The sequence below is a fragment of the Ranitomeya variabilis genome, chromosome 8 (assembly GCF_051348905.1).
Source record: "Ranitomeya variabilis isolate aRanVar5 chromosome 8, aRanVar5.hap1, whole genome shotgun sequence".
Lineage (NCBI taxonomy): Eukaryota > Metazoa > Chordata > Amphibia > Anura > Dendrobatidae > Ranitomeya > Ranitomeya variabilis.
The window spans coordinates 194,530,016-194,544,475 of record NC_135239.1 but is presented as its reverse complement, the minus strand read 5'-3'; the positions used below and the strand labels follow the sequence as shown (position 1 = coordinate 194,544,475).

The following is a 14,460-nucleotide window of genomic DNA, read 5'->3' as shown; positions in this document are numbered from 1 at the left end:
TACCAGGGGGACTACAGGCCGGATATTATACACCAGAAGCGAGGGGCTGGATATTATATACCAGGGGGACTATGGGCCGGATATTATACACCAGAAGCGAGGGGCTGGATATTATATACCAGGGGGACTACGGGCCAGTTATTATACACCAGAAGCGATGGGCTGGATATTATATACCAGGGGGACTATGGGCTGGATATTATACACCAGAAGCGATGGGCTGGATATTATATACCAGGGGGACTATGGGCTGGATATTATACACCAGAAGCGAGGGGCTGGATATTATATACCAGGGGGACTATGGGCCGGATATTATACACCAGAAGTGAGGGGCTGGATATTATATACCAGGGGGACTACGGGCCGGATATTATACACCAGAAGTGAGGGGCTGGATATTATATACCAGGGGGACTATGGGCCGGATATTATACACTAGAATCAAGGGGCTGGATATTATATACCAGGGGGACTACAGGCCGGATATTATACACTAGAATCGAGGGGCTGGATATTATATACCAGGGGGACTACGGGCCGGATATTATACACCAGAAGCGAGGGGCTGGATATTATATACCAGGAGGACTATGGGCCGGATATTATACACTAGAATCAAGGGGCTGGATATTATATACCAGGGGGACTACAGGCCGGATATTATACACCAGAAGCGAGGGGCTGGATATTATATACCAGGGGGACTACGGGCCGGATATTATACACCAGAAGCGAGGGGCTGGATATTATATACCAGGGGGACTATGGGCCGGATATTATACACTAGAATCAAGGGGCTGGATATTATATACCAGGGGGACTACAGGCCGGATATTATACACTAGAATCGAGGGGCTGGATATTATATACCAGGGGGACTACGGGCCGGATATTATACACCAGAAGTGAGGGGCTGGATATTATATACCAGGAGGACTACGGGCCGGATATTATACACCAGAAGCGAGGGGCTGGATATTATATACCAGGGGGACTATGGGCCAGATATTATACATCAGAAGCGAGGGGCTGGATATTATATACCAGGGGACTATGGGCTGGATATTATACACCAGAAGAGAGGGGCTGGATATTATATACCAGGGGACTATGGGCTGGATATTATACACCAGAAGAGAGGGGCTGGATATTATATGCCAGGGGGACTACAGGCCGGATATTATACACCAGAAGCAAGGGGCTGGATATTATTTGCTAGGGAGGGGATGAAGGGCCGGATGTTATACAGTGGGGAAAATAATCAGCAAGGGATCAAGTACTGATTTTTCCCACTGTACATCGGGGCAATCGGACTGGATGAATAATATGAATTCAATGATTAAGACGTGTGTCCCTTTACTTTTCTCCATGTAGTATACATGTATATGTATGTGTGTATATAGTTCTGTATAATAAGGCGCAAACCTATAAATCTATGTATATTCTCTTAAAGTCGAGCACATTACTAATCCTTTACCCTGGTTGACCACTAGAGGGGGCCACATACCTAGCGCTCTGTACAATGAGTATACCTTACAGATCATGCGCCAGTACTATGTCGCGGCGTGCTGCCATTAATTATCAGACGCTGGTGTTGTCCTGTATTCCGGAATCCATTATGTCTAACATAATATCCTTCATCCTCCTCCAGATCCGAATTTGCATTTCTCTTCCCATATTCTCCTTAGACACGCTGGCACATAAGTATTTTAAACAAATGTTCAAATCTAAGGTTTATTCCAGGGGGTCAAAAAAATGTCCAAACCAATAAAATGATGTAAGGAAAGCGGGATGTGACACAACCTTAACAAAGTCATTTGAAATCATTTGACAGTAAATTTCCCTGTAAGTTCCTGGCCCGCGGCTCGGAGAATCCTTTGCTTTCTAACAGTCTCCTTCCAGATCTTTAAAATGCTAAAAATTCAAGCTGGGTTTTGATGGAGCCTGGCTGCGTCCTGGAGGCCATTCTAGTGCCTGACACAGCCCCCCGCAGCCAACAGGGCCGCCGTCATCTCCCTGACATTGAATGTATCGTGTCAGGGAAATGGTAGCGCTCAGGAGTGAAAGCTGCCATTTACAGCACTGATGACAACCGCGGCAGGGATCACTCGGCTTTGCCTTCATATGACTGGCACCTACTAGTCAGGCCGGCATTGTTTGTGACAAGGTGTCACTCCTCCGCTTGTCTCATGTGAATGATGAGTCTTCAGAGCTTCTTGTGGTCAGATGTGAACACGACTCGGAATAATAAATTGTCACTTTGCCACCAACATCTATCAATAATGGACGGAACAAACCAGATTCAATGTATCAACTGGGTGACGGTAACAATATTTAGTAATAAACTGATAAATGTAATAGACAGCGGAAAAAAGTACAAAGAGAAACCAGTGCGAGGTCCGGGGTCAGAGCCGTCACACGGGGGGCGACTGTCTAATCATCAGATTACAAGATAAAGGAGAAGATGACAAGAAAAGACAAAGAGTAAAGAGGATTATAGATTGTAATGATAGATAGATAATAGATAGATAATAGATAGATAGATAATAGATAGATAGATAATAAATAGATAGATAATATATAGATAGATAGATAGATAGATAGATAGATAGATAGATAACAGATAGATGATAGATAGATAAATAGATAGATAGATAATAGGTAGAGATAGATAGATAGATAGATAGATAGATAGATACATAGATAGATAATGGATAGATAGATAGATAGATAGATAGATAGATAGATAGATAGATAATAGATAGATAGATAATAGAGAGATAATAGATAGATGATAGGCAATAGATAGATAGAAGATAGATAATAGATAGATAGATAGATAGATAGATAGATAGATGATAGATAGATAGATAATAGATAGATAAATAGATAATAGATGATAGATAGATAATAGATGATAGAAAGATAATAGATAGATATGACAAGTGAAGCCATTTACATATTTCTCATACACAGAGATAATATAGTAGCCATCAAAGTGTTAATAGTAATAATATTAATAAGTGATATTTTTAATTGCAAAAACATGTGTTGCTTTGGTAGCCTAAATAAAGAAAATATGTTTTTCCAAGACAGAATATCCCGGATTTGTATTAACACATAAGTACTTTGCATCTGTTTATGTTAGAGATCGAGCACCTTGAAAATAACTTCAGCATGGAGTCATGAGGGAATTTTCACTAGATAAGTTTATAGTTAATCACACGGTTATTTCTTTCAAGATGAATGGAGAGCTGCAGAGACTTCTTTACATGTATTCATTATTATGCCGCCACTTATGATGGTAGAAAACTATTATCGCATGATGTCTGCTCTACAGTAGGGCGTTCACCTTCCAACCACTGGACATTAAAGTTCTCAGATATGAATGGATATAAAGATTACAATTTGCAAATGTTGGTGGAATTCTCAAGACATTTGTAGACAGGCCAAAGGTGAACAGTTCTATCAGAGTGGATCTGTGGAAAGATTTCACTAAACAAACAGCGTAGGTACAATATTACATCAATCTCCTAGACCTAATGAGACTGATGTTCTTAACTTATTAATTCATGTCATAATGGCTGTCTACCCAGCTCAACAGCTCCTCAGTGTCCCTCTTCTCTGCTGTCACTTAATCTCCACCCTCCCAGCCTGACTTACAGTTCCTCAGTGGACCTCCTCCCTGTTGCTGCTAAGATCTATCACTGCTCAGTACAATCTGCACCTCAGTGGATCTCATTCCTGTTCCTCCTGGGATCTAACACTGCTCAGTACAATCTGCACCTCAGTGGACCTCCTCCCTGTTGCTGCTAGGATCTAACACTGCTCAGTACAAGCTGCCCCTCAGTGGACCTCCTCCCTGTTGCTGCTAGGATCTAACACTGCTCAGTACAAGCTGCACCTCAGTGTACCTCCTTCCTGTTCCTGCCGGGATGTAACACTGCTCAGTACAAGCTGCACCTCAGTGGACCTCCTTCCTGTGGCTTCTGAGATCTAACAAGCTGCAGCTGTCAGGTTGGGTGGGAGGAGATTGAATGCACTCAGACTCATTAGCTCTCTCCCTCTTTAGCTGGACTGATAAAATCCTCATTATATCATCAGACTTATATTGCCTTTCTGACATTATTTTCAAAGTAAGTACACAGCTTCTTCAAGCCTATACAACATTGTATGCTTCGACTAATAAAGATTGATGTTTTGCACACCAATCTTGATGAAGTGTGTGCTGGAGTAAGACATGCCAAATTAACCCCTTCATGACCTTGCCGTTTTTTGCAATTCTGACCAGTGTCCCTTTATGAGGTAATAACTCAGGAACGCTTCAACGGATCCTAGCGATTCTGAGATTGTTTTTTCGTGACATATTGGGCTTCATGTTAGTGGTAAATTTAGGTCGATAATTTCTGAGTTTATTTGTGAAAAAAACGGAAATTTGGCAAAAATTTTGAAAATTTCGCAATTTTCACATTTTGAATTTTTATTCTGTTAAACCAGAGAGTTATGTGACACAAAATAGTTAATAAATAACATTTCCCACATGTCTACTTTACATCAGCACAATTTTGGAAACAAATTTTTTTTTTGCTAGGAAGTTATAAGGGTTAAAATTTGACCAGTGATTTCTCATTTTTACAACAAAATTTACAAAACCATTTTTTTTAGGGACCACCTCACATTTGAAGTCAGTTTGAGGGTTCTATATGGCTGAAAATACCCAAAAGTGACACCATTCTAAAAACTGCACCCCTCAAGGTGCTCAAAACCACATTCAAGAAGTTTATTAACCCTTCAGGTGTTTCACAGCAGCAGAAGCAACATGGAAGTAAAAAATTAACATTTAACTTTTTAGTCACAAAAATGATATTTTAGCGAAATTTTTTTTATTTTCCCAAGGGTAAAAGGAGAAACTGGACCACGGACATTGTTGTCCAATTTGTCCTGAGTACGCTGATACCTCATATGTGGGGGTAAACCACTGTTTGGGCGCACGGCAGGGCTCGGAAGGGAAGGAGCGCCATTTGACTTTTTCAATGAAAAATTGGCTCCAATCTTTAGCGGACACCATGTCGCGTTTGGAGAGCCCCCGTGTGCCTAAACATTGGAGCTCCCCCACAAGTGACCCCATTTTGGAAACTAGACCCCCCAAGGAACTTATCTAGAAGCATAGTGAGCACTTTAAACCCCCAGGTGCTTCACAAATTGATCCGTAAAAATGAAAAAGTACTTTTTTTTCACAAAAAAATTATTTTAGCCTCAATTTTTTCATTTTCACATGGGCAACAGGATAAAATGGATCCTAAATTTTGTTGGGCAATTTCTCCTGAGTACACCAATACCTCACATGTGGGGGTAAACCACTGTTTGGGCACATGGTAAGGCTCGGAAGGGAAGGAGCGCCATTTGACTTTTTGAATGAAAAATTATCTCCATCGTTAGCGGACACCATGTCGCGTTTGGAAAGCCCCTGTGTGCCTAAACATTGGAGCTCCTCCACAAGTGACCCCATTTTGGAAACTAGACCCCCCAAGGAACTCATCTAGAGGCATAGTGAGCACTTTAAACCCCCAGGTGCTTCACAAATTGATCCGCAAAAATGAAAAAGTACTTTTTTTTCACACAAAATTTCTTTTAGCCTCAATTCTTTCATTTTCACATGGGCAACAGGATAAAATGGATCCTAAAATTTGTTAGGCAATTTCTCCTGAGTATGCCGATACCTCATATGTGGGGGTAAACCACTGTTTGGGTGCACGGCAAGGCTCGGAAGGGGAGGCGTGCCATTTGACTTTTTGAATGGAAAATTAGCTCCAATCGTTAGCGGACACCATGTCGCGTTTGGAGAGCCCCTGTGTGCCTAAACATTGGAGCTCCCCTACAAGTGACCCCATTTTGGAAACTAGACCCCCCAAGAAACTTATCTAGATGCATAGTGAGCACTTATAACCCCCAGGTGCTTCACATAAGTTTATAACGCAGAGCCGTGAAAATAAAAAAATAATTTTTCTTTCCTCAAAAATGATTTTTAGCCCAGAATTTTTTATTTTCCCAAGGGTAATAGGAGAAATTGGACCCCAAATGTTATTGTCCAGTTTGTCCTGAGTACGATGATACCCCATATGTGGGGGTAAACCACTGTTTGGGCGCACGGCAGGGCTCGGAAGGGAAGGCACGCCATTTGGCTTTTTGAATGGAAAATTAGCTCCAATCATTAGCGGACACCATGTCGCGTTTGGAGAGCCCCTGTGTGCCTAAACATTGGAGCTCCCGCACAAGTGACCCCATTTTGGAAACTAGACCTCCCAAGGAACTAATCTAGATGTGTGGTGAGCACTTTGAACCCCCAAGTGCTTCACAGAAGTTTATAACGCAGAGCCATGAAAATAAAAAATAATTTTTCTTTTCTCAAAAATGATTTTTTAGCCCACAATTTTTTATTTTCCCAAGGGTAATAGGAGAAATTGGACCCCAAAAGTTGTTTTCCAGTTTCTCCTGAGTACGATGATACCCCATATGTGGGGGTAAACCACTGTTTTGGCACACGTCGGGGTTCGGAAGGGAAGTAGTGACGTTTTGAAATGCAGACTTTGATGGAATGCTCTGCGGGCATCAGGTTGCGTTTGCAGAGCCCCTGATGTGCCTAAACAGTAGGCACTCCCCACAATTGACTCCATTTTGGAAACTAGACCCCCAAGGGAACTTATCTAGATGTGTGGTGAGCACTTTGAACCCCCAAGTGCTTCACAGAAGTTTATAACGCAGAGCCGTGAAAATAATAAATGTGTTTCCTTTCCTCAAAAATATTTTTTTAGCCCAGAATTTTTTATTTTTCCAACAGTAACAGGAGAAATTGGACCCCAAAAGTTGTTGTCCAGTTTCTCCTGAGTACGCTGATACCCCATATGTGGGGGTAAACCACTGTTTGGGTACATGCCGGGGCTCGGAAGGGAAGTAGTGACGTTTTGGAATGCAGACTTTGATGGAATGGTCTGCGGGCATCATGTTACGTTTGCAGAGCCCCTGATATGCCTAAACAGTAGAAACACCCCACAAGTGACCCCATTTTGGAAACTAGACCCCCCAAGGAACTTATCTAGATGTGTGGTGAGCACGTTCAACCCCCAAGTGCTTCACAGAAGTTTACAACGCAGAGCCGTGAAAATAAAAAATCATTTTTCTTTCCTCAAAAAAGATGTTTTAGCAAGCAATTTTTTATTTTCACAAGGGTAACAGGAGAATTTGGACCACAATATTTGTTGCCCAATTTGTTGTGAGTACGCTGATACCCCATATGTGGGGGTAAACCACTGTTTGGGCACACGTCAGGGCTCGGAAGGGAAGTAGTGACATTTGAAATGCAGACTTTGATGGAATGGTCTGCGGGCGTCACATTGCATTTGCAGAGCACCTGATGTGCCTAAACAGTAGAAACACCCCACAAGTGACCCCATTTTGGAAACTAGACCCCCGAAGGAACTTATCTAGATGTGTGGTGAGCACTTTCAACCCCCAAGTGCTTCACAGAAGTTTATAACGCAGAGCCGTGAAAATAAAAAATAATTGTTCTTTCCTCAAAAATTATGTTTTAGCAAGTAATTTTTTATTTTTGCAAGGGTAACAGGAGAAATTGGACCCCAACAGTTGTTGCTCAGTTTGTCCTGAGTACGCTGGTACCCCAAATGTGGGGGTAAACCACTGTTTGGGCGCACGTCGGGGCTTGGAAGGGCGGGAGCACCATTTGACTTTTTGAACGCAAGATTGGCTGGAATCAATGGTGGCGCCATGTTGCGTTTGGAGACCCCTGATGTGCCTAAACAGTGGAAACCCCTCAATTCTAACTTCAACACTAACCCCAACACACCCCTAATCCTAATCCCAACTGTAGCCATAACCCTAATCACAACCCTAACCCCAACACACCCCTAACCACAACCCTAACCGCAACACAACCGTAACCCTAATTCCAACCCTAATCCTAACCCTAATCCCAACCGTAACCCTAATCCCAACCCTAACCACAACTGTAACCCCAACACACCCCTAACCCTATCTGTAACCCTAACCACAAGCCTAATCTTAACCCTATTTCAAACCCTAGCCCTAATTCCAACCCTAACTCTAATTCCAACCCTAACCCTAAGGCTATGTGCCCACGTTGCGGATTCGTGTGAGATTTTTCCGCACGATTTTTGAAAAATCTGCAGGTAAAAGGCACTGCGTTTTGCCTGCGGATTTACAGCAGATTTCCAGTGTTTTTTTGTGCGGATTTCACCTGCGGATTCCTATTGAGGAACAGGTGTAAAACGCTGCGGAATCCGCACAAAGAATTGACATGCTGCGGAAAATACAATGCAGCGTTTCTGCACGGAATTTTCCGCACCATAGGCACAGCGGATTTGGTTTTCCTTAGGTGTACATGGTACTGTAAACCTGATGGAAAACTGCTTCGAATTCGCAGTGGCCAATCCGCTGCGGATCCGCAGCCAATCCGCTGCCAATCCGCTGCGGATCCGCGGCCAATCCGCTGCCAATCCAATGCGGATCCGCGGCCAATCCGCTGCAGATCCGCGGCCAATCCGCTGCGGATCCGCTGCGGATCCGCTGCGGATCCGCGGCCGATCCGCTGCCAATCCGCTGCGGATCCGCTGCGGATCCGCGGCCGATCCGCTGCGGATCCGCGGCCGATCCGCTGCGGATCCGCGGCCGATCCGCTGCGGATCCGCGGCCGATCCGCGGCCGTGTGCACATGCCATAACCCTAACCCTACCCGTAACCCTAACCCTACCCCTAACCCTACCCCTAGTTCTAACCCTAGTTCTAACCCTAACCCTAGTGGAAAAAGAAAAAAAAATATTTTCTTTATTTTATTATTGTCCCTACCTATGGGGGTGATAAAGGGGGGGGTTTATTTATTACTTTTTTATTTTGATCGCTGTGGTAGAACCTACCACAGCGATCAAAATGTACTTTGTAATGAATCTGCCAGCCTGCAGATTCGGCGGGCGTACTGAGCATGCGCCCGCCATCTTGGAAGATGGCGGCGCCCAGGGAGAAGACGGACCGACTTCGGGAGGCTCGGTAAGTATGAGGGGGTGGTGGGGGGGTGGATCGGAGCACAGGGGGGGGGATCGGAGGACGGGGGGAGCGGACAGGAGCACAGGGGAGCGGACAGGAGCACGGGGGAGCGGACAGGGGGACGGAGGGGGGTACCGGACAGAACGGAGGGCTGGGGAGGAGATCGGGGGCGGTGGGGGGGGCCAGAACATGATTTCCAGCCATGGCAGATGCTATTGCAGCATCGGCCATGGCTGGATTGCAATATTTCACCATTTTCATAGGTGAAATATTGCAAATTGCTCTGATTGGCTGTTGCACTTTCAACAGCCAATCAGAGCGATCGTAGCCACGTGGGGGCAAAGCCACCCCCCCTAGGCTGAAGTACAACTCCCCCTCTCCCTGCAGATCGGGTAAAATAGGAATTAACCCTTTCACCCGATCTGCAGGGATGCGATCATTCCATGACGCCGCATAGGCGTCATGGGTCGGGAAGGGGTTAATTAAGGGGCAAGACGTTCACCTTCTTTATGAATTTGACACATCTTTCAGCTGCAACTACTAATTGCACAAAACTTTTGTAACATTTTCAAGCAGTTTTATGGCCCCTTAAAATCCATACTATGGCCACATACAGTATACTACAGTACTCGATCTTTCAACCATCCTCAATCGGATTTTATGCTTTCACAATACATTTTTGTTAGAAGAGTTGCCCAAAAACGTCTCCCAGAAATGAGCTGTAACCTGCATTGATCCTAACATCTAATGCCTCATTTCCCTGCTGCAGTCCTACAGGAGAAATGGAAAATTGTGTGGTGACCATCAAAGTCCATGACATATTCTCCAATCAGAAACTTAATCTTTGACCTCTTACTTTCGACTAATTAACAGAAGCCCAAAATGAAGACCTTTCTTTTATTAGATCACAATTCCCTAAAATGAGTATAGGATGAACCCTTTACTTCTGATTAAATTCCCATTTGCTGGACCCTTATATTATGCTTCATGGTGTATCTGGGCAAAACTTTCTTGTGTTCTTCTCTTGCTCCTGTATTATCGGTAGAGTAATGATGTGATGTTGGTTTCCAGGTGAGCCAATACACATTCGCCATGTGCAGTTACAGAGAGAAAAAAGCAGAACCACAGGAGCTCCTTCAACTGGACGGGTACACAGTGGACTACACAGATCCACAGCCAGGTAAGTATAGAAATGGTAGACTGGCTGACTGGGTTAGAGACAATACTCTAAAAAAAGGACTCTAATGAAATCATGACTGTTGTAAACTAGAGGACCTCGCAAAACTATCAGTTTCATGGCCAAAACTGCCAAATTTATTGTGCGTAAAATCTATTGGTTGCTCTGTAATGTTTTGGCAGGCTTAGAGGGCGGCCGATCATTCTTCAATGCAGTCAAAGAAGGCGATACCGTGATCTTTGCAAGCGACGACGAACAAGACAGAATTTTGTGGGTCCAAGCGATGTACAGAGCAACCGGCCAATCACACAAACCTGTGCCGCCGACTCAGGTTCAGAAACTCAACGCCAAGGGAGGAAACGTACCGCAACTTGATGCACCAATATCACAGTTCTGTAAGTATACGGATAGGGGTGGTGTGTAATAACCAGGACAAATACTTTTATCTCATGTCTTCTTTTCTACAAGAAGTTGAGATACTTTTTCTAGGGGAGATCAGTGATGCATTGCTCTGCTTCATTCAGTTGCCTAGCCCATTGTATATTCTTCAGTCTATAGTTATCAGGTTGGTTACAAAAACATCCCAAGAATGGTTGAATATTCGCTTCTCCCTCTTGCCCTTTTATCAACTCTTAGGTCAATTCCTTTCCACCATGCATGTAGTATCATTACCCAAAAGCAAAGGGGACTGGACTATCCAGGACTTGGCCTATTCGGGGAGATTGTAAAAAAAAGAGCTATGCAAGGTTAACCGTGAAGAAGGACCTTCCATTGCCTGTAAGACTACCTACATTGGCTGGATATCCTCAATGAGATCCTGTACCCACCATGCTTTCATATTAGGATTAACTCTTTAAATGAACAGAAGAGAATTAGTTTTCTTCCCTAACTTTGACCTTTGTAGAGGGTTTACTGGCACCAGGAACATAGACATATCCCCTTACAGCTTCCCCTACAGTTACGGCTTTACATCAAGATGGACAACTATTTTCTGCAACCATTAATGAAGTCCTGTTTAGGATTTTATTTCCTACCTTGGTGGAGTCTTCATATCCAAACCCCAATCCATCAATGCCTGCCTTACCTAGATCATTTTTCTTTAAAGTGGTTGTTTCATAAAGGGCAAAGAGATGTTGTAAAAAGTGGAGCGTCAATCTGAGGTTTCCAACTTTGAGAAAGATCTAAGTGCTTCTCTGCAGCAATGGATCTCTGGTGCAGGCAACCGGACCCAGAGCGATCAGCTCTAGCTGGCAACCCCTTTTAAGTCTTATGAGACCAACACAGCCATGAGTCACGGACCACCTACATACATAGTAGATAGATATGGTGGGGATGCTTCCCTAGCTGCCATCACATTTCCAAAGCCACAATTACAAAGATTGGTGGAAAGGATATCAAGAATGTCCCATCAAAGGGATATTCTGGTAGGTAGAAGTTACCAGCTTGTCACAAGATATGTGATATCTTCTAGGTTAGTGGGGGTCCAACCAGTAGGATGACAACCTATCAACATAACAGGGCACTTTTATCTACATTTATTTTGATTCTCTATGACATTGTTGGAGCGCTACATTTGACTTTCTCCAACTGTTCCGTAAGGAATGAATGGAGTGGCGGTTTCATTTTTAAGGGGGTGAAAGTGCTCCATTCTGATGATCGATGGAGGTCCCAGAAGTCGGACACCCACCAATATAGCAAGTATCACTTATTCATCTACCAGAATATCCTTTGACCTATGTTACTCAATTATATTACCAATTCATCCACTTCCCTAGCTTAATACGAGAAGGGTAACTTTTAGCTTGATAAAGAACAACCGTGTTCGAAACGCGTCGCTTGCTCCTGTTCCTGTCCACGATATTTTTTTAAATAATTTTTAGATGGAATAAAGATTACTCTGAAAATTTTAGCAGAAGCTGGAACATTTCTTCTTTTTCCTGCAATAACTTATAGCTCCTAGACACAATAAAAATCATTAAAAGAGCCCACCTTACCATTTCTAACACAGGTATCCTCTAATGTGGCACAGGGGCCATTAACGCACGTAGGCACCAGGAGTTTGGGTGCAACTGTTACCTCTGCATCCCCCATAGCTATGGCTCTAGCGAATAACACCGATGGGCAATGCATGGCTGATCTCATTATACGTCTATTAATCAAATAAGCCTTCGTAATAAAACTAAAGCATATTGTACGTCATATACTGTATGCAATGCCCGTCAATTATTTTACATTTTTTATCTATTTCAGTTGCATTTCCAGCAAGATAACTCTGAATGTAAAACTGATGGTGTGAAATGTTGTTTATCTGAAAGTGCAATACTGGATTTTACGATCTTTCCGTAATGCAGTGCATTTCTATTGAACATACCTAATGCCGGTATCTACATGCACCTCCTCTGCATCTCTACTGTAAGAAGGTGTGAGACCCAGGTGCTCAGTCTCTCCCTTCGCGAAGAACATTGTTATCTAGTTCTACAGTCAGTCGTTCCCATGTTTAGTAAGGTGCTAAGTATGTCGATTCACACCGGCACCCCTGACATTGTAGTTTACCAGACACTTGAGTCCTCCAGGTAACGTTAATAGATGACTGTCTGTCAGCAGAACGAAAGCTGTACAGTATATTTACCGCTAAGAAAGCAAAAATAGTGGAAAGTGTTGCTTAGTTCAAAGGCGCCTATTAGGGCTTGAGATTGCCTGAAGCTGTCAGATCGGTCAGATGCAAAACATAACACATGCAAAATCCTTCCTATGTGGGACCACTAATTGCTCCAAGTTGAGAAGGTGCCACTAAAGGTAACTATATTTATAATAAAAATCAATTATTACAGGTGTAACTGGATGAGTCTGAGCCCTAATGTCAAATCAAAGTCAGTACAAATCGATTCACAAGAACAGGTCCATCAGTGACGTCAGTAATCTGTGACCTCTGGAAGAGAGTCCTCAAAGCCACCACTTACCTGATAGCATCTGTGACTCATTTTTTGATTAGGTGGTCTGGTGTGACATACCTGTGGTACATAAGACATCATTCCAGGCTGGCTAATCAAAATACAGATGCAGATGTTAGGAGATAAGTGGCGTCTTTCATGGCTCCCGTCCAATGGCCAAAGATTACCGATGTGGGTTATGTGAATCATTTTGGACCAACCCTAGAATTGATCTTCTCATTTCAGGCAGAAAAAACTTTTGGACTCTGTTAGGCTCCAGGGTTAAGGTGCAACTTTTATGCCCAATACTTCTTCCTCTAAACATTTACGCTGATTCAGCTGTTTCTCCATTTTTTTTCCTAGAGTAATTTGCTCCTTTTTTAATGACTTTAGTATTTGTGACACTTTTTGTGTTGCTCTTCTTTTGTACGGTGTCTTTTTTTCTTTAAGTCTTTTTTTTATTATTTTTCCTCGCCAGCATATCTAAATCTTTTAGACAGAATCACGAAATGCAACTTTTCCCAAATGTCACATTCTTTTGATGTTTCCCTGGGCAGCCCCTGTCTGCTGGAGAAATTTTCAGTTTTGTGCGTTGTTAGATAGGCGATGTGCAAGTCTTTAAAGGATTTGTGACTTTTGGCATTAAAAAGTTGTAAAAAAAACAGTTAAAAATAAAATTAAAAAAAAAAGCGTTTTTGATTTTGCTCCAAATTCGTGAACCTTGTTGGAAGAATTTAGCTCAAAAAACATCAGCAAATACCACAAAACAAGTAAATAAAAGTTACAATTTAAACTATGACTAAGGTATCCCTTGTAAAATAACACACTTTCTTTCATGTAACCTATGGGTATATAATAAGTAACTTAAAAAGGGTATTCCAGTAATTACAAGTGATTAATTATCTAATTTTTAGGGCAGGTACAGACAACCGTGTTTTCCTTGATCCGAGAGAATTTGACCGATTGTGCAAATTACAATCTGATCAAACTCTAATCAAAGTGTGATCACATTGTGACGGGAAAAAAATTCTCCATCATCTCCATTCTGGCAGTCTGTGAAAATTGTCATCTGAGTGCAGTCCAATGTTTTCCACGGACTCATTGTCTTGCATGGCTGAGGGTGATGCACATATCGGGTCCAACTTGGACATGCAGTGATTTTTTACCTTGGCTGTCTGAGGAAATAAATCGGGCATGTGCACACTCCCATGGAATTGCATTGGTCTGAGCGCGATCTCAAGTTTTGTTGGATCGTGCATGGACCGAAAATATGGC

The 14,460-nt window shown here is 42.9% G+C and overlaps 1 protein-coding gene across 20 annotated transcripts in view; it reads left to right on the top strand.

Moving 5' to 3' along the window:
* The window catches only part of CADPS (calcium dependent secretion activator), a 434,847-nt gene that overhangs the window by 236,383 nt on the left and 184,004 nt on the right, over positions 1-14,460 (top strand). For all 20 annotated transcript variants that reach the window (XM_077275863.1, XM_077275861.1, XM_077275860.1 and 17 more), the window contains exons 10-11: positions 10,150-10,258; positions 10,438-10,650. In XM_077275863.1, the coding sequence (XP_077131978.1) occupies positions 10,150-10,258; positions 10,438-10,650 (322 nt within the window). The remainder of the gene's footprint in view (positions 1-10,149; positions 10,259-10,437; positions 10,651-14,460) is intronic.